The 22,159-nt window shown below is 40.2% G+C and overlaps 1 protein-coding gene across 2 annotated transcripts in view; it reads left to right on the top strand.

The window, feature by feature from the left end:
- Positions 1-22,159, top strand: part of LOC142094890 (rho GTPase-activating protein 39-like) — a 66,750-nt gene that overhangs the window by 7,595 nt on the left and 36,996 nt on the right. For both annotated transcript variants that reach the window (XM_075177486.1, XM_075177485.1), the window contains exon 2: positions 15,291-15,722. In XM_075177486.1, the coding sequence (XP_075033587.1) occupies positions 15,291-15,722 (432 nt within the window). The remainder of the gene's footprint in view (positions 1-15,290; positions 15,723-22,159) is intronic.

The following is a 22,159-nucleotide window of genomic DNA, read 5'->3' as shown; positions in this document are numbered from 1 at the left end:
TTAAGTTCCGCTTTTGCTTCTCCTTTCCGCGCTGTATTTGTAATGGTGTGGAATTTATACTATATGAGTAGATCAGGCATGATGACTGTGCATTCATTCTGCTGCGTGGTTAGGGTGAGACCAGGAACAAAACAAATTCTGCCAGAGGAGAGCATGGAAAATTTCACTGTCAAATGTGGAATAAGGCAAATTGTGTTGCTTTCTAGATAAGCAAAAAACGTCAAATCAGCTCAGTGTTCAAGTACTAGAATGTATATTAGGTGGACCAGAACTGCCCATGTGCACTTTGCCCTTAGAATAATATATATTTTTTTAATTGTTTCCAAGTAAATTGGGCTACAAAGAAAGAGCAGGTATGTTTTGTTATCTACTTGCCTACAATTCAATCCAAAGACAAATGCTCTTTTTTTTTTTTTTTTGTTCTGGGATTCTAATGGTGCAGTCAAAGCACGTTCCATCAAGTAAAAAAAGGGTACATACATAGTCCCACAAAAATTGCTTATGGTTTTATGTTTACTGGTGTACTACTTATTCCAGACAAAATGTGTTTTATAACCCTTGTGTCAGACAGCGCGTTGTAGAAGCAGAAATTGTATCTTAAGCAGATAAACTTGCCTATGTATGAGGGTGTCTCCTAAATCTCCTCTTATTAGTGATGTGTGGTGGCCAATTAAATCTGCAATGCATAAGGGAGGTGTCTGCTGATGTGTATTGTCTAAGAGGCTGGAGGAAAGAAGTGATCAGCAGAGGACAATTGGTCTTTGTGAGAGGAGACACCTTCCCAATCATACACGATCACCTCAGGATTCTGCTGTAACTTGACTTAACCCTTTCCAATAACCCCCCAAAAATATTAAAGGTTCACCCACACAAGACTCTTATCTTGTCCCACAAGCAAAGTTAGAAAAGTGGGGTAATAGCGCAGCTTAGGAACACATAAATCTCTATGGTATTGTGCTTATGCACAATAGCAGATGGTCGGTGATGTATCTGTCATATATTTTACAGCAAAAAAATTGCATGGTAACATCCGAGCTGTATATATATATATATATATATATATTAGTGCTGCCACAACTACAATCTGCCACTGTATACAGTCACTGGCAGACTATGTTCTGAGTGATGAGCAAACAGACCTATCCAGTTTGTTCACCCATGTGGATGGCCAAATTGGTCATGGACTTAGCTTGTAAGCTTGTGGTGTGTGTTGGCTCTAGTTGTACGGCAATTCTAATGCCCCCCCCTTTCTGCATCTGACAGTGGATTTATTCAGTGAATCCCTGGAAAGTTTTAAACGTTTACAATAGGAGACATCAGTTTTGTCCTAATTTGTGAAAGGATAAATAGCTTACAAAAACCATACTTTGCGATAGCGGCAGCTGGAATATGACTGGGGTGCTAATGCCAACCTGTGGCTCTCCAGGTGTTGCGGAACTACAAGCCCCAGCATGCTTTACCAGTAGATAACCAAACGATAACTGGCAGGGCATGCTGGGACATGTATTTTCACAACATCGGAAGAGCCACCGGTTGGCCAGGCCTGATCTAGAAGATGACCACTATCTGTTTGTGTGTATCTAGTCCTGTCCTCGGGCACTCCACAATGGATCCAGTTTCTTGTATTGGCCGCTAGTGCTGAGCTAACAGGATAGGCTTGTGAGTGTCATCTTATCACAGGGAAAAGTTATATTGTGTATGCCGAAGCGTTTCTAACAATGTCTAAATTGTATTTTTTTTCCCATTTGTAATATAAAATGATGGCTACATTTTCAAATGCACATACAGAAATGTGGCCTTATAAATGGGATTAATATTTTCCTTATTCCTTCTTGAAATTCATTTTCTTGGGTCTCTGGTCTTTAGAATAGGATTCTAAATATATAATGTGAGAGACAGTGTCCGTTGAAATGTTTTTAAAATGCACATCCCTGGCACAGAATACAACCTTCAAATATCTTGGCATTATTCCCAGGGTCCCTCTGATTTGTTTTCTGGTTGGAGAGTAGCCTAAAGTTTGGAATAAAAGAGAGGAAATTAGGCTATTTGTGGCTTTTTGATTTATTTATTTTTAATCCCTACTTGACATTTATACCGAGACTCATTAGGTACAATCATGTACAGATGCACTACACTTTTATTTGGGGAGGAAATGTCCTAACTAAATTATTTTCATATATTATTTAATCCTATTTTTAGTTCTTCATTATAATAACTCAGAAAGTGTTGTAATAATGGATGATGTGGTTCGTACTAGGGCTATAGGAGAGCCGCGTGCGGTGGGATCATGGAAAAATAGACTGTGCATTTATCTTCCCTTGAACTTGCGGTCACTAAACAAGTGAATATATAATTTATTGCATTTGTGTGCAATTCATTACTCATTATCCAAGCACCAATGAAACCTGAATGCTGAAATGCAGATTAAACTGTGATTAACCAGCCACTGGTGAGAATACAACAGCATCCACTTGGGGAGTATGATGCTGTACAAACCGTGTGATGCTCAGTGATGACACATTTGCTTTGTAATTATTGGGGAGAATGTCTAAGGCAAGAGAGTCGCTGTGATGAGTATTTAGCCACATCCACTGAACAGTCTGTAGATAGTTTGGCCACACATGTAAAGACCAATTTGGAGAACAAAATTGCTGCATGTTGCTAGTTTTAGTCTACCAATGGCCAGTCCAGTGTAATATGTAATCAGTTTTGTGCTGACAAATCTGCATTGTGTCGCAAGCTTGAGGGGAAAACTACATCTGTGCAGAAGAGCTGATGGTGAACCCAGGGGACACTTCTTGCCTCCTCTGTAACCCAAAATGTATTTGCTGATGAATTTTGCTAACTATCCAGCATGATGAACATTTATTAATTCCACTCACCTGGACTAAGATTGTTTCACAGTGCTTGAGTTCTTTAGTACATAGGAAACTCCCTCCACGTTGGTTAATGGATTACTGCAAACTGCTTGTTTTTTTGCTTACGTTTTTTTAGTCTTGCGTTCCAGAGCAGCTGACGTTGAAGTTTTCTTATATAGTATGTTAAAGGAACTTTTATTTTTCCTTTACACAGATGCATTGTAAATATTGGTTTGACTGTAAAAAATATTCTTTACCTAGTTTTATGACGAAACTAGTAAGTCTCTATGCAAACTAACCACTTTAGGAGAGGCGCCATTTCTTGTCTTCTCTTACCGTTAATCCCTGTGCTGTCAGTCTTATATAGCTCTAGTAATACCCTTATAATACAATATCTTGGATAGGGAAAGGTGGACTATATGTGGAGGTGGTATGTAATGTTATTGGGGGCATGACCAGGAGTGGAAAGAACAGAGAGCAAGCACAACCCTCTTGCGTTTTCTAATAGAATCTACAGAGGGTTCATATAAATATATGTCTGTCGTTGATATATAAAATTTCATGCACTCAGAACGTGTCCTTATCTTGGCGAGACACATTGTGGGACACGGAATACTGTTTATTCAGCAGCATAGAAGTTACTTTTCAAAGTAAAGTAAGTTTGTTTAGAATTCAGTTGTATTTGTAGATGTTTTCTTTTATTCATGGTCCTAGCAGGTCAACCTTGAAGCAGCAATCCCACACACAAGTTGTATTTCTTTAAATAGCTGCTTAAGTACTGTTTTTAAGCATGCGTCTGATATTTATTTTACTTAGCTGGCCTCCTACAAATCATTTAATCCTTTTCAAAATGTCTCTGCTGGGGGGACCAGTATGGCTGCCAGTCACACACACAGCTCTCAGCATGTTGTGAAGGCAGAGGGGGGAGGGTTTTGTAGTGCACCATGAGGATCTCCGCTTACTACATGTGCCATGTGACTGTGGTTGCCATGGGTAGTCACATGACACACTGGAAATGCTGCAGAATTATAAACCTGTGCACGTTGTTGCTATGAAAGCAATCCATTTTTCTCCATTGTAATTATGCCTTGGTTGGATATTGTGCATCTAGAAGTGTCTGTAATTCCCTCTTAACTGCTTTCTCACCAACATACAGTCAAAGATAGTTCAGGAAAAAATACTACTTTAAATTGATCACATAGAAGAAAAAAAAAAAAAGACTTTCACCAGTTTTCACTGTTCCTGTATATAGCATTGTCCTATTTGTAATTTTGCCTGCAGCAAATGTGGGATGAGATATTCAGCACAGCAAGGGGAACAGAGACATCCTTGTTCCAGCTGCTTTCTAGGCTGGCTGGTCCTGTGGCATTAGTTAACTGAATTGTGTGTTGGGGTGTTTGTTCCCCTCTTTATTCTCATAACCCATCACCAGTCATCTATCAGTGTGGTGGCTTTTCTAAAAGATCAGGACTAATACAAGTTTTAACATTGGTTCTATTTAACACTTCAGACTAAAAAGCTCTTCACAATTCCGAGCGCTATTTATACAGACAAACATCCTAATTTCCTGATCAGTTGATGAGACTGCAATGTACTGATGGCCAGTAAGTGGTTGCATTTAATAACAGGAAGGTCCTTGCAATGTGCAGACTGATCTAGAGAAATTCAGCAACTGGTAAACCCTTTAGAAGCGGTAGTTTTCCGTCCAGCCTTGTGGGGATGAACCTTTAACCTATTAAATACATCCCAGTTACATGTGAGACTTGGCCCTGCCAATAGGTCTGGTTTTTGCTGGGGATGCGATGGAATTTCTGCTTTGGCATCTGGTCTTTCTTCGACAGCGGCCAGCGGCTGCCTGCACGCTAGGACCGCAGCCCAGTCCTTGTTCTAGACAATTTTTTGGCTGTGACAGCCCTCGTCTTAGAGTATTTCTGTGCAGGCGGATTGGCCGGGGTGCCAGGATAGGAATAGAACACAACTGCTTGTGCCTTACTCGTGTACGCCGTGAAAGCTTCATGGAAACAGACTTTAATAGAGCTGCAGTAAATAGAAGAGAGTACAAAGCTGCCCCTAGCTCCTGAAAGGATCCAGACTCCTCCAGTTTATAACCACATATGCAGACTGTGTGCTCTTCTAATCTCGTCATTGTCAGAATCTTTTCTGCAGGCATGCCAAGTGGACAACTAATGCAATTTGATTCCTTCCATTTGCTTTAGAAATGAGGCACACCATGTACTCATGATACAAACAAGATGAGCCACTGTTAGCGAAGTAATATCCTTAGTATGAGGCAAGTAAACCGAGCCAAATGGAGCTTAGTTGCCCTTTGCTGATACACAATGATATTTGATCATAGAATGCTGTAAAACTCCATTTTAAAGTATGACCTCAAATGGCATTTTGTTTTTTTTTTAAAAACCCTGATAAAAACTAAAATAAAAGTTTACATAAGCAACATCTCGCCGAAACCAATCGTCTGACTTGATCGGCTATATATTAATTTAGTTGTTTGGATTATTTCAACCTATGTGCACTTGTTTCCTGGACTTGACCTTTTCCAATCTCTGCTGGTGAGACTGTGGCACAGAGAGCACCCAGTGTCATATTTAAGGGGGCAGCCCCAAGACAGAGACCAGTTATATAGGTATAACTCCAACCTATCCTTATTATCTCATGGCACTTAATTGGAAGAAAACAGGTCCTCACTCGATATACGTCCTCATTTACAAGTTTGGCAAATATATAAGGTAGAACATATCGCCAGGATAATTCACAATCCTCCTAAGCAATTTGTTAGTACCTGGAATGTTTGGACTACTATGAGCCTGGCTCTTTGTCTTAATCATCTTTTTCTTCGATTTCCTTACATAGTGTCCAGTGGTTAGCACTTCTGCCTTACAGCACTGGGGTCATGAGTTCAATTCCCGACCATGGCCTTATCTGTGAGGAGTTTGTATGTTCTCCCCGTGTTTGCGTGGGTTTCCTCCGGGTGCTTTGGTTTCCTCCCACACTTCAAAAATATACTAGTAGGTTAATTGGCAGCTAACAAATTTACCCTAGTCTGTCTCTGTCTGTCTGTCTGTGTGTGTGTATGTTAGGGAATTTACACTGTAAGCCCCAATGGGGCAGGGACTGATGTGAGCGAGTTCTCTGTACAGCGCTGCGGAATTAGTGACGCTATATAAATAAATGGTGGTGATGATGATAATAGTGTCCGGTCCTCTTCTCTCTCTCATACTTTGCCCCCTTTTCATGCCCTGTACTAACAGCCATACGTTTCCCCTCCTCACACCCTAGTTGAAACACTGTGGTGCTTTTGGCACCTGTGTGTTTTTACTTCTAAGATCGTTGTTCATATCACTTTGTATCTATCTCCCAATGTAAGATTTAGTTGCCAATTTATTATATGTACCACTATTTCCCTTCCTGTACCTTTCTGTACATCTTGTCCTTTGAAATGCATAAAATGCAAATCAAAGAATTTGATATAAAAGACACACTGCAACATTTTTATTATTATATATTTTTTTTAAATTTGCAATAAAAAATACTCTAAGTTATTGCTCTGCATACACAGTAACATAGTCCTGGACACACAAGGAAACTTGCACAGGTATACATACACTAATACAATTTCCATGTTTGCATGCATACACACTATTCTTTACATACAAATAAACACATACACTTAGACGCAGATACAGTTGTGTGTCCACAAACATCGCAGGAAAGACACCCTTGCATGCATAGAGAGAGACGAAATTCTTCACTTCTGTTTTGAAACCGTTCAATAAACCAAGTAGTGACCAGACCACCTATACAAAGTATTAGAATATTTCATTTGTTGTACAGTGTTGTGGAAGTGTGAGGTGTCACTGTTTGTGAAATGCATGATTGCAGATAATCACAAATCCTGACACCGGAGCGTTAAATCCATCCATACAGAAATAGAAGGGTTAGAAGTAATAAATCCTTTAAACAATTCTGCCAGATGGTTTGTGTGTTAAATACTTGACAATACTAAATGAACATCTAATACCACATCTAAAACCAATGTTTAATAATATTTTTACATATGGCATTCCTCCCAAAAATTTTAATAAAGCCAGAATTCTATATCCCAATGTTTTTATTATTCACAGATCCAGATGAGGCTTTGCGTATTGTGCATAATTTCTACATTTTCCTTGGCAAGCCTTATAAATTTTGACCAAAAAACAAACCCCATAAAGTATTCCTTGAATTAATGGGCCAGGGCCACTAAGTTAGTAATAACTTGCACAAACAACTGTAAAATGATGCATGTAGTTATTTAAGTCTGAGCATTGATGAAATGTTTGATCCCTTGAAACAACATGGGGGGGAAAAAACCACTATTTTCATTGTCCTTTCTTGTGTCATTAAAACAACGCTATAAAAAGCTTAAGTGGGCTAAATTGCTGCCAATACTTAAACTTTTGCCCTTAAGCTTTATTTAATTAAAATGTTTCTGTCGCCTACACACAGTGGAGGCAGCCATTTTGTGAGCTGGACTGATTTTCATGACAATGCAGTCTTATCAATTCACCAGGAACTGGAGACCTCACAGAGGCATGAGTCATATTGTGACTTTTCCCACGGTCACTCATCTTATTACTTCTCCATTGCACCCACTCCCTTCCCATGTCTACAACTGACTGTGGCTGCGCTATTTGCCATCGCTGTTTACATTTATTTTTTGTTTCTCAAAGCAAATTTATGACTTATGAAGTAAACTTGAAAAACAAGATTGCATTAAAATTTGTCTTTCTATTAAATGTTCAAGTGGCCTTGTTACCCCCTGTTATTATAAGAGGTTAGTTTTATTTCTTAATGGATGTAAGCGGCAATTTTTTGCGTGCAGTCTGCAAAATTACTCTGCGCATGCCCAGAACTGGCTCATGCACCACAGAACGCAGCAGCGCTCAATTCATCTTCGAGCGCAAAGGACGCTTACTACAGCCTATGATTTCAGCGAAGGGGATGGGGCGTTTGGCGTAGTCAATGTACAGTAAGGGCGCGCCAATCTCACGCACACGCAGCAGTGTCCAATTAAAGTGGGTGCAAGAAACAAACCTAATGCACGTCATATTTTTACTTTGGTACATCTGGGGCCTTCATCAGCTTAACAAGTGTAAGAAATTTGAAGTGAGCTATGGGGTTATCGTAAACAAATGTATAGGCCAGGTTCATATAAAATAATTGAAGTCCAGCTGCCCCACAGATTTAGCTGTATATATTGTTACCACCCTTCCCTGCTGGCTGCTGCTACCTCAGCCATCTGCAGTGCAGATAGATTTAGTATGTTCAGCAGACATTCTAGTTATGTAGAAAGAAATATGACCCTACCACTTGTTTTGGGATCTGATTCAAGAGATAATATAGTTTTATAGCACTTTATATATGTTCCATTTTCACATCCTTTGTGATGTTTTATCTTGGATTACAGATTAAGGAGGGAAAGAATATAAATATATATATATAATCACAACTACACAGACTGCTTTTCCTCTGTCTTTCTATCCACTGGGACTGGGACTATATTGACTGCTGTTGGCATTGGTTCACAATCGCCCATGGTTTTGCCTTTTGGTTCCATAGGAATTGAAGTGAATAGAGGTAAATGGTGTAAAGCAGTGCGTTAAACACAAACTTGATTCCCACATAAATTATTGGCATTTTTAAAACATTAAAGTAGTTAAATTTACCAGCTGTTAAAAAAAATTAATTTATACTTTATTTACTTAGCAAAGTGACATTTCCTGGGGCTAAAATTCTTTTATAAAGTTTTGCTCCCACTTTCCCTCAATGGGTTGTGGGTTGACAGAAAAAAAACGAACCCTCCAATAAAGCATAACCATATCTGTACACTGACTCAGTCCACATGAGTATATCATGATACTGACTAAAATCATGCAGACGCAGGAGCAGAGCTCTCTTTGCATGTAATAGACACTGGCCTGGCACTCGTCTAGCCTAAGACCAATAGCTGACCAATTACCAGAGATGTAACTAGTTTGTATTCTTCCCAACTATACCTTAGCTTTCACTCTCAGGGGGGGGAAGTGTTGGGATTTCCTACACTAAGTGGGTTTGCTCACAAAGTCTTAGGGAATGCACAGTTAAGTGACATAGTTGAACGAACAGGGAACAACCTCCGATACCTGCCAGTAACAAGCTTTACCTGCTGCAGCCTGCCACTCCACAACTTACCGGTATTAACTGTCCTGGACATTGTTACTTGGTAATTATATATTTGTTTCCTCTCTTTATTTTCCTGTCTCTACTATTATTGTACTGCTCTACCATAACATTACTTTGCCGTAATGTTACATTGCTGTTGTTTTACCACTTAATTGCATTGTTGATTACCGTGCCACAGTCCTACTTCCCTGGTCACTTTCAGAACTTCTACATTTTCTAAGCCCAGACCCAGACCAGTCCAGGCCCCTGCACCATCATGGCCCAATCTAGGCCTCTCTACATCATGGCTTCAGTGTCTTGCAGACCTCTGTACCATAGTGGACTCAACTATGCCTATTGTAATTCCCTCTTATTGTCTCTTATAACCACCTCTCTTTAGAATGTAAGCTGTCTCTCTGCCCCTATTTTGTCTTCTGCTGACTTGTTTATGTATGCCATGTAATTTGCACCTGAATGCAGTAAACAGGCCCTTAATATGACCTGTACGTATGTGTCTTCACATGGAAGAAAATGTTTAACCTGTGTTCTGAGCTTCTGTTGCAAAAATGTCACCTGTGTAGCAATGTGTTTTGTTTCCGATTTACTGACCTGCAGAACTTTGGGACATTTTGTAGACTGCCTTTTGATGACAGTTTGCAACTATTAAAACTAGAATTGTAAAAATTGCTGTGTATGAGACCCACTGAGTTGAATTTGAGATTGATGATGACAAACGTTTGACTATGCATTGAGGTGCTAGGAAGGAGGGGGTGGGGAAGGTACCCAAAACCCGAGCCACGCATACCTTGGGGTCCTGTCGGTGGTTATGGTTTGCAACCCCAACATAAAAGCTTGGGCAAAGTTACTGCGCAGACCAATAGCTTCCTACTGGTCTGAGCGGTCCCACCTCTCATAAGCTGTGTGCATTGGTGTTCACATACAGGAGCTATAGGAGAGGTCAGTTAGTAAAAAACTAAATTCCTTTTCAATAATACATAAGTGAGAAGCGTTGGTTATGTGTGTGGAACTATTTTTATTTACAATATATACATATAACCAATGCTTCTGACTTATTAAAATAAGTGTTCAGGTGTAACCATGCTCTACACTTACTGTTGTTTGCTGTTGCTGTTCACTGGGACATAAAAACTAAAAGCTGGTTTTCAGATGGTATCTATTTGTAGACCCTGAGGGAAATCTTTGAAACCTTAGTTAATAATTGACCTAATGAGTAAACACAGTTTTCTCTCTAATAGGAAATGGACTGTAGGTGTAGGATACCTGGGTTACTGTTCCTGACAGGTACGACAGGCATGCTTGGGAGTACAAGGTGCATCTGGGAAAATGAAGTGTTGCACCTGTCCGGTTTTATGGCTCTGTAGCCGAGAGCATCTGGGACAGACCTAGCACAGCAGTGCTTTACAGCTCTTTACAAACAAACTATTTTCTACCTTTTACTTTGCATTTAAACACTGATCATTTCTCCCACCAGTATCGGTTTGATGTTCACAAATGGACTCACTTAGGCTGTAGCTGCACTTATTCTGTTTGTGCTGTCAATGTGATACATAAACCGGCATCTTATGTCACATAACACTGCTAACAGTGTTCTCTAACCTGGGATATTTTCCTATGTACTCCAGGCTTCTGTAATTGTAGATAAGAATACCCTTAAAAAGAAAACGGGCAAGAGAAATCACATGTTTTGTAAAAGTAACTCCTACTGACCTGATCTGTTTTTCTAAGCTAAATAATATACCTGAAATATTGTTTTTACTCAGTATGCTGGACATGTATTGCATATTTCTTTTATGGAAGTTGAAATTTTTTTTTTTTTTTTTAAAAAAAAAAAAAGCACATCTGGGAACAAAATCTTTATATTTTACAGCAGTCTAAAATGGAAGGAAAAGTGGGTCTTTGTGTAGAAGCTTCATAGTTATTTATTGATTGTCTTGCAGTCTCCTAGGTAACAGTGATTGACTTGGACAGATGTGGGGATAAAACTCGTATTTCCTTGACTGCCTGACTTGAACCTTATTTGTGCAGTAACTTGTGTTGCTATAGAACAGCTTCCAGCAAATCTCTCTGCGTTACTCATGCTTTAAAGAGCCGGAGGAAAGCTCTGAGCTTTACTATGGCAAAAACATTGAGACCTGATCTGTGGATTCTGCAGCTTCCACCAATGGAAACATTCCTCATACAGCCATTAAAACAGCACCCGGACCTAAATTGTTAATGACTGAAAAGTTACTAATAAGTGAGGATTTCCCTTTTGACTAAGGCTAGGGATTTAGCAAAGTGCAGGACTAAATCACATTTGTGAGAGTTAGATGTAAGTGGTAATTGTCTGCAACTATTGCTTTCAGGGGAGGGTGGATCTAATCCATAGATGACAACAGATCAGAGCCACATGATTATGAAAATGAGGTAGAATATTCAATTTAGCTTTCACAGATCATGCATTTCCAATAAAGGCGTTAAGCTTTGTTTTAGATTAGGAAATGTATCCAGTTTAATGTGTTTCTTACTGTTGCATCTGAAAGTGATTCTGTTTGTTTTGTTATGTTTTTTTTTTAAAACTAACAAGAACACTGATAACGTTTACTCTGACAAAGCCTTGTTACTTTGGCTCAAAAGCTTAGGTTTACCTCTAACGTGGAGGTAATAACCATCTTTGAAGTCACACACATACATACTGTTCCTTACCTTCAACACACACACGCTCCATATATTTCTGTAGGTCATTATATAAGTATACAGTCTGAAACAGTGTCGGACTGAGGCATGAAGGGCCCACCGGGAAACTGCAACGCTAGGGGCCCACCAGAGGGGGTGTGGCCAGTCATCATAGAGGCGGGACCTGACACTAGAGGGGGAGTGGTCAACCCACGAAGGACAGCTCGCACCATAGAGTAGTATATAAAGAATGCAGTGTGTATAAAGAGTACACAGTCTTGACCTGCCCCTTAGATTGGGCAGAACAGTCACCAAAAATCGGGATTGTCCCACTAGACCAGGCTTGGCTAACCTGTGGCACTCCAGGTGTTGTAGCACCTAGAGTGTCTGCAAAATCCAGAAACTGTCATTCTATAACTCTTGTCTCTAGATGATGACAGAAGAAAATGGTAGTGACCATCTTTATTTTAAATCAACTTAATTGTCATGTCTTCTTTACATTGCACAAAATACCACTGGCATTGAGAGAAGCTACCTGCTTCCAGAAGTACATAACGAAGTATGAACAAACCTATTCCAGCATCAATACCGAATACTTTTTCAAGAGATTTCGCTGCATACTTCACCAAATCAAAGCCATAAATGGCAAACTATAAATGAAGCGGGAGGAATATAAATGTTAAAATGATAGCTGTAATTTTGTTTATGCAAACAAGAACTGTGCACTAAAATTACAGGGAAATAAGGATCTGCATTATAAATCAACCGAATCCTGGATTTGGAGCAACCCTATAATAAAGTAATGACTATAGAAATTGCATCTGGATGGTGCAAAGTTTGGGCCTGGCTGTTCAATCTCCGAAACCTTCAAGGATGGATTGGCCTGCAGGCAGCTTTTCAACCAGGTACACCCCTGCCTAAACATGCAATTTCCACACCTAGAAGTTTATTTAAGTATCTTGTCCTGCAACACAAAATCTAGATTTGCATGTGGACATAAAATAAGGTGTTTTCCTGCACCTAGTAGTTGTTCTGCCAGCTTCACCCATCAGGAACTACATTTTCCACCACCACAGTTGCCACTACTTTGACCTGTTAATCTAAGCATAGGAGAAATTAAATCTACTGATCCCTACATAGGCTACTGGCGGCAAGCTGTACTTTATTGTTCTATTACTAACAGAGAAACGTACTTCAATACAAAGTTTAAAATCGCTTATTATCACCGTCAGGCTTAAGCTGATGTGTGGGAAACTCAGGTCTGGTGGTAAGATAAAAGATCCTCCTGACCTTCACGTATGCAATAGTCGCTACCTTTCTGATTGGTTTTATAAATTCCATAATCAGAAATGAATCATTTCACACAAATTACCTAGATGAAAGGAGAGATCGACAGCTTCTGAACCTAGATTATTATCCACAATACAGACATGTATAAACACAATGGGGAGATTACTACTAAAAGAATGAAACATAGCTGTAACAGAATATATAAAACCTTTGGTTGAACTGACAGACATACATGAAGATTGGCGTTGAGCTCCCCCACAGTTTCACTGCCAGTCTGCCACTAAATTGGTTATAACAGGTAGAGCCGCGTCTGGGCTCTCTGCACCTGCGCGTGGTTACAGAGTCTCCCCGCCGCCGTTGCAGCAAGTGTTTGTCTGTTCTGCAAGCTCCGCCCTAACGCCGAAGGGGCCGGAGCTTAATCGCGGCCGGGCCTACCGGTTTTTAGTCCGGCTGGCCGGCAGGCCAGTCCGAGGCTGGTCTGGAACACAAAATGAAAACACATCTTGTAACATACAGAATTAGAAATGTTACATTACTGTCTACCTTACTGCATCAATGGCCTCCTGGTAGCAGCTGTTTTATAGGCTGTAGTCGGCTGACTGACATGGTCGGTAACACATAGGGAAATCAAATCTTCATCTCACAATCCTTTATTTCTGATTAGACCCTGAAACATACACATTTAAAAGGTAAATTATTTATAAAGTAATTTAGGTTTTAGGTCTTCTGTTGGGAAGCTGTAATTTTATTTGTCTAGCTTGATGAATAAACCATTTGTAGGATTTGTAATCGTCTATACTCCTATTTGACTGGTATCCTCGCACATTGCTGTCTAGTTGTTTGGCAGAGCTAAATGACCCAAACAGTGGGAAGTTTGGCCAGTAGAGTTTGTGGCCAAATACAGTTGACTGTTTCCTGTGCAGAATAGAATGCAAGTGGTGATGTGTGTACGTCAGGGGTGAAAGGTGACCCCATACACACATCTATGGTGGTCATTGTGACTCCTGATTGCATTCCTGATGTAATTGGTTTGAAGACAAAAACAAACCACCAGTACAACAGTAGTACAACCAGTAGTACAACCACAAGTACAACATGGGGGAAAAAAAACAGTTTTCCTGACCCCAAAGATGGCCATCTGATAAATCCCCTGGGTCAATAACTTCCATGATGCCCTGCACTACGTTATAGCTTCATATACCACTTCTTATAATGTAGGCATCCAGTCCGTTCTAAAACTATGTTGAATTCGCTACCTCATGCTGTAAGAGGTCCCACAGCTTAACCAACCTTATAGTGACGTACACCTTCCTTTCACACCAGCTTTCTTCCACTCTCAACTAACCCCTTGTTCTCTCTCTGGTCTGTTGTACAACAGTGAACTTGACAAATCTTTGTAGTGGCTATATATATATAATTCTCATTCGGTCTCCACTAAAGCACCATTTTTATTTTTACAAAGTAAATAAACCTAGCCCAAAAGGTATTTATAACAGTAGTCCTCAACACCAGTCCTCAACACCCTCCCAGGCCTTGTTTTAATGATATCCATGATTGAGTACAGGTGAATTATGCTGGCCATAATCCCCTCGATCAAACACCTGTGCTCAAGCATGGATATCCTTAAAACTTGGGCTCTTAAAGGGTGTGTCTTGAGTGCTGGAGTTGGGGGCCGCTGCCCACTACAATCACTGGGTCTGTATTATTATTATTATTATTATTACCATTTATTTATATAGCGCCACTAATTCGCAGCGCTGTAGAGATAACTCACTCATATCAGTCCCTGCCCCATTGGGGCTTACAGTCTAAATTCCCTACGACAGACACAGACACACAGACTAGGGTAAATTTACCAATTAACCTACCACTATGTTTTTGGAGTGTGGGAGGAAATCGGAGCACCCGGAGGAAACCCACGCAAACATGGGGAGAACATACAAACTCCACACAGATAAGGCCATGTTCGGGAATTGAACTCATGACCCCAGTGCTGTAAGGCAGAAGTGCTAACCACTGAGCCACCGTGCTGCTTCATTTAAGGCGTTGGTTAAAGAATTACTTTCAGTCGAATAGCTTGTGCTGTGAATGCAAATGTAATTTTCAAAAGCAATGTCTCATTTTTGTAAACTATATTTTATTAATATTGACGGTAAATAACAAAAGTTAATATATTAATAAAATTACAAGAATTGTGCAGGCCATGGCCTTGGAAGTATTCCCTATTTTTTTTTTTTTTACTTACTGTCTTTATTGTTCTTGCAGCTCGGATTGGGTGGAAATCATCGAGCCACGCTCTCATGAGCGGATGTACGTCAACTTGACGACTGGTGAATGTGGCTGGGATCCTCCACCAGACGTCAACATCCGCCAGTCTGATGAGAACCAGTGGTGGGAGCTGTATGATCAGCAAAGTGGCCGCTTCTACTACTACAATGCCCTGAGCCGCCAGACGGTGTGGCACCGCCCACAGCAATGCGACATTGTGCCTCTGGCCAAGTTACAAGCCGTGAAACGTGCTTCACAGCCCAGCCTCGCCTCGCGTGCCAGTCAGGAGCGGATCTTTCATCGGAGTAGCACCAGCAGCGAGGGAGCAAACTCTCCCATTGAGATCCTCATGCTGCAGGATTCGGAGTATGGCAAGGATGGTGCTAAAAGAAGGGGAGACAGTATGGATAGCAGAAAGGATTCTGGAAGGTGAGACACCAAAGACACCTTGCTCATTTTGGCACCATACATTGATTACATTTTCTCAGTATGTCATGTAAATAAGCCTTCCAATAGAAAAATTTACTTTTGGGTAATACCATTTACATCAGAACAAACAGAGACAAGGACAGCGCTCATACTCATACCTATTAGAGCAGTGTCCCTAATATAAAGTGTATATGTTATTGTGGTAGCTAGATGTATGTCCTGCTGTGATCTCTACGGAATGGACATCACTGAATCTGGTGGAAGGGATCCAGTGTCTGGCCCGTTATTACTACTTGTATCTGTTACAGGGTACACATGTTTTACTTCTATCCTGCACACTTGCACACAGTTTTTATTAGCTTGAAAATACAATTGGGCATATTGGTTAATATATACACATAACCAAAATATGAATTTTGACCTGTGTATACCATCTTATTATTTTAATATTGGGATTCGGTTGTATGTACCTGAATTGTTACGTCATTGAGATTTGTTTGTTAATTTATGATACATTATGTGGATATAGGTACTGTATACTTATCATATATCCAGTGATTAGTTACCTCAATAATATATATGTTTAATATACATGGTTGGGGAAATCGTAATAGGTACAGATTTATCAGTGCTGCGTTTATTTTCATTTGTGTGCGATGTTGAATAAGACTGATCTTTTTCTGGGGGATTGTAATTACCCCAAGAATAGCAGCTATATGTACCTGTGTATACACTTCTAGATATAGCATCTAGAAGGGAGTTTGCAGACAAAGAACATCCACCTGCATATAGATTTTCTTCAGCTTATTTTGACCTTATCCACACAGGACAGATTGTGTTTTGACCTGCACGTCTGCAGTGTCAGAGCCGTGTTCCTGGCACAAGATTGTGGATGAGATGTAGTAACACTGCCCAATGTCGTGATAGAGCGTATTTGTGCTAGAGTTCGTGGATCATAGGATTTATAGCGTCTGCAATCGAAATGCTCTTCTTTCATAAACCACTAAATGCAGTCTGGTGGGATGGCTGCTGTAACGTATAGTGCTTCTAGGAGGGCAGAGAGGGAATAAGGAATATTCCGAGCTGTGATCAGTTTCACCAAGTCAACTATTGTTAAATGTAGCTTCAATAAACATGTATCGCGAAACACAGATACAATTTATTTGTATACATAGCTGATGAAGACTGTAATACAAATTTGCGGCAATGGTGCTGAGCCAACAGGTACTGTAACCGTATAGGTAACAAGATGATTGTTTTATATCTAGTATCATTCACAAAATGAAAACCTGTGTCTCGTTACTATGGGTTACAACACTTTTTTTTTTTGCTCTACTGTATAAATAAAACCGTACACAGGTTTAACCTAATTTTGCTCTTAGACCTGGATAAGATATTAACTGGTTCTGACTTTGAAGTTCTGTCAGGATCGGCTCACAGCTCACCACTGTCACATGTGCAAGTGATCACACGCACACTCTGTGACTTGTCCCTCAAGACTTGGCAAACAGGCCTTTAGAATATAGTTTGTTCAGAGCAAATTGGCAAATGAGATGTGATAATGACACCTTTTATGGCTAACAGATGTCTGATGCCTTCTAAACTGTAATCCACCGTAAAGTGTACTAGCCGCAAGCTTCTGATTCCTGGTAAACCGGAGCAGTTTATTTTTATTTCTTCATCTTTTCCCCCAGTGCGTGTTACAGAGAATCCACATATTAACTGCTAAATTGTGTTATCACTGGCCAACCAATAAGTTGCAGAGGCAAGAAAATGTGCCTAATACTATATGTAGTTTAACTGCAAGGGGAGCTTTTGGCTTTTAAAACTTTTCTCCAAGTAATAATGTGGTCGAGTAAGATGGAGGAGTGGTCGGCCGTTTCATACAGGACCCTCAGCGTTTCGGGGCAAAGTCCCCAAATGTTAATTCTGTAAGCACATGGCTGGCTGGAGAATTATGAATGGTCATCTTTCAAGTGAGCCCCATAGCAGAACTTGGGCAAGTACCCAGTGGTGCTGCTGTAGTCTCCCTGCCCCCTTGCTCTGGCTCTGGAAAGGAAGAAAGATGGTACCATCAGATGGGGGCACTGACCCATAGAGACCACACTCCCTGCACCCACGGAAGATCCGTCACTGGGTCCTGCCCCAGTCATCCAATCGCACAAAATGTTGAATTCCTAAGATGAAAAATCCTCCAGTAGGATAATGATATAATAAAGAACCACCTTTGGAAACAGGGTGCAATTTTGTCTGTTCTAAATAGCGGGTCATTAGACCCATGTCGCTTAGCTGTATGGGGGAGATGGTGGTTTACAACACTTATTTAATATGGGTAAATATGTTTTTAAATTGAATAATATTTTTTTGATTCAATAGTATATCCAAAACTGTACTGTTCCAGAAATTACATTTTCTGCACCATCCAAATCATATCTTTATGCAGATGAAGGAGGAGGCAGATTTAACAGCATTCTAGTTGCTTAAAAATAGATATAAGACCCGCTTTTCTTGGTCCACACATTTCCAGTCTCCTGAACACATATTAACGCAACAACACTTCAAACAGGCTCAAACAATAATGGAATGAACATGATTGTGCTGACATTGGATGGTTTGATCTCAGACAATAGGGAACTATACATGTAAACATCATCACTCTTCCTTGTGCAGGCTTGTGTTTGAATAACCTAATATTCACACTTGCGTATTCCTGGTCTCCCTCACTCGCACGCCTAAATGCCCAGATATCTTGGCTGGCAGGGGAACATAAAGTTGTCTGAGCAGAGCAGCTGTTGCTGGATTCCGTGCAGTCAGCAGATCCAAGTGTGCGAATCTCACTCCTGGCGTACAATAGATTCTTTCATGAGCTGCTTGTAAAGTCAATGCAGAGAGAGGACAGACAGCTGCAGCATTGTCTGCTCTGGAATTGCCGAGGAAACTCCTCAAGATGCTTTTCTGATACCATCACTAACCATTCCTAAGGCCGCTGTCTGGAATACCCTGAGGTGATCAGAATGAACCCACAAATCAGCCGAGTTCTATTTCATCTAAATACGAAAACAGCCTTTTTTTGCATTCTTAAATGAACAATTTGTAGTCCGCTCATAGCCTAGCTTACAACTTACCAAGGTAAAATCAATGGAGTTCAGAGGTCAAATAAAATGGCTGACCCTAAGCATCTGAAGAAAAATAGTTTGTGCTACCTTTTATTGTTTAACTGAGCTTGGTTATATAGCAAGCTTTCATGCGGTCATCTCTCTATTAATATAAAGGACCACTACTACTGCATCCATGAATCGTAGCACTTTTCTGGGCACTGTTCTTGGTGTGTGTGTTTTATTTTTAACTTTTATTATTCACTGCACCACTTGCTATGGGGAAATAATGTAATCATATGACTAACTGTGGTCCAGAAACATAGGAACAGAAACTCTTCTTTAAAATGTATATATAGAGCTGCTGATTAGTTGTTATCCAGAAGCTACATAATAAGTCTGTATATATGGGGGAATACTTATATTCTGACAATGTATAGGTTTTCCATACGTTGTTAGAGCTTGGAGCATTAGTCTTCTACACACCGTTCTTTCACTACAAACCCATCATCATCATCTATTTAGCGCCACTAATTCCGCAGCACTGTACAAAGAACTCATTCACATCAGTCCTTGCCCCATTGGAGCTTACAGTCTAAATTCCCTAATATAGACACACACTCACACACAGACAGACAGCGAGGGAGAGACTAGGGTCAATTTTGATAGCAGCCAATTAACCTAACAGTATGTTTTTGGAGTGTGGGAGGAAACCGGAGCACCCGGAGGAAACTCATGCAAACACGGGGAGAACATACAAACTCCACACAGATAAGGCCATGGTCGGGAATCGTACTCATGACCCCAGTGCTGTGAGGCAGAAGTCCTAACCACTAGGCCACTGTGCTGCTCTAGAGGCAGAGGCACTTCCTGACCTGTATTGATGTCTAGCTTCTACTTCTTTACCTGGTGATGTGGCTGGCTGCATTCTCCTGAATATTGGCTGCCTCCATATGGTGTGAGCCAGGTGAACTTCAAAATCTTTGCGTTTTGAGGCAAAACAGAAAGATTTCAAATAATCCGCTTTTGTAAAACGCACATGCATGTTTTGTAAATACAGTTTTCCCTTTAAACATCTCGGGGTAGCTGATATATATTGACCTTTTTGTCCTTTTGTAACGTGTCACTGCTGTACTGTTACATCTCCGGTAGGGAGAGGTGCTGGCCAGGAGCCCATCGGCACAGAAATAGATGCTGGTTTGTGTCCTAACAGGGGCGTGCAAGCAGGTGCGCTTAGTAATTCAGTAAGAAGAGAAATATGAATCAGAAGCGACAGCTGCTATATTTTGGTAGAGATGCCATGTTGGACTTGTCTGCAATCTACATCATGTGTTTGTGGGATTGAAAGACGTGTGTGTGTGTGTGTGTGCTAGGAATGAGATAACCGCTAGTATGTGAATAATAGATTCGATTTTCTAATTGTGGCCTTTAATCAACTTCTACAGATTGAATGTATGTATGTGTCTGCAGTGTATGAGAAATCATTGGGCTGCCCATACACTCAGTGGTTTAGATGGCCAGCTTGGTTGTGTTAGACAATAATGTTCTTCGCCTGACCCCAAAATGAGTGTTAGTCTCTCTAAATCAGATTAAGGTTAATACAATGTTGATTGTTCTTAGCAAAAACAAACATGGTTGCCCGATGCCCATGCTTTACCAGTTTTACTGTGGTCATTGGCCAATTGCACTCATCAAGCCTTGTAAGAGCAGGTCCCAAGTGTTGATCAGTCAAATCTTTCCTATTTATCAGTGTCTGTGTTTGGTCAAATTGGACAAAGATCCAGTGGGTCACTGAACCCTGTCTGCCTCTCTATGGGCAGCTGTAATAAGGGATGAGTAGATCTTATATGTATCTCCTTGTACTGCTTTAATAATGGAATCCTGCTTTTTTTTTTTCTTTTAATTAAGAGTAAAGTTGCATATTATGTGCTACTGTAAGTCATCAGAGATTTATTTGCCAAACTGGGGATAGTAGAGCCCACAAGTTTATACATTGCTATGAGTGTTGAAATATTTCAAGCATGAAATATATAGGGTTAAAGCGGTTTCCACTTTTTTACTTCACTTTCTTGAGTCCCAAATATCCCCATTTAGCATCACCTTCAGCTGTTTGTCTGCCTCTGTAAAGTGAAATCTTATACAGAGGCTGTAATAGAAAGCCTTAGAGCAGGCCTGTCCAATCTGCGGCCCTCCAGGTGTTGTGAAACTACAAGTCCCAGCATGCTTTGCCAGTAGACAACCAGTTGATAGCTGGAAGGGCATGCTGGGGCTTGTAGTTTCACAACATCTGGAGGCCCGCAGGTTGGACAGGCCTGCCTTAGAGGTTCTGCTTAGGAACACCCTGCGATGGGGAGAGCCAAGCAGAGGGACAACTTATATGTAAATGCAGATTGATTAGTGAGGGCCTAACATACTATCTTTGGGATGACAGGGGTCTTATAAAAAAAAACAGGTAAATTAGAAAACCCTTTTAATGTATCCTGTGATGTAGATTGTAACAATCTAATCGGCCTTGTGTCTTTTTATTTGGAAAAGGAACTCAAAACTAAACAGTGCACAATACTTTATCCCTTTTATAATGCTAAAATGATAATGTTACAATAGTAGAATTACTATGATTGAATGAATGGTGATTTATGAGTTTGCAAAGTAAAATAACTTTGCAAACTCATAAATCAAAGAACCTGTTCATTACTGAGGGAGAACTCTGGTAGTAAGGAGGAGTTGATGACTGTTATAAAAGGAAGTTTCAGTTTTGTTCTTTGTAAAGTTACAAAGTTCTTCATTTTCTTGCTGACTCCTTGCATCTGAATATTTACAACCAGTGAATCACACCTAGGAATGAAGAACCGTTATCAGTAACTATGTAATGCAAAACAACTTTGGAATTTGTGCGTTCTGACATCAGAACTTTCCAGTTACATACGTATTCTACATAAAATGTGTAGGTGTATTTTGTAATATGTATTCTATTTATAATGTACAGATGAGTATGCGAAGTGCACCATAGGTCTTATATTAGGAGAAGATGGATGTTTGCAGCAGAATAAGATAAATACATCCCCATATTATTTTTCAAGTAATATAAAACGTGTATAACTGGTAGCATACAGATACCAAGTGTAAGAAACTCCCCATATGAGGGAAATAAGGATATCAATGCAGCAACCACCCGAGCAAGCTGTGTGTGATGGTAACCAGGTTGGCTTATTGAATCTTTCTGATCCATCTGGTTACTATAGGTAGCAGAGCCTTCCTGGGCAATAAAAGGATAAGGACTTCCAAGCAAAACACGGTAGATATAAAAGCTACAATATAATGAACTGAAAAGTACAAAAGTTG

The sequence above is a fragment of the Mixophyes fleayi genome, chromosome 6 (genome assembly GCF_038048845.1).
Source record: "Mixophyes fleayi isolate aMixFle1 chromosome 6, aMixFle1.hap1, whole genome shotgun sequence".
Lineage (NCBI taxonomy): Eukaryota > Metazoa > Chordata > Amphibia > Anura > Limnodynastidae > Mixophyes > Mixophyes fleayi.
Note: the sequence above shows the minus strand (reverse complement) of the source record. Positions and strands in the feature narration are given on the sequence as shown.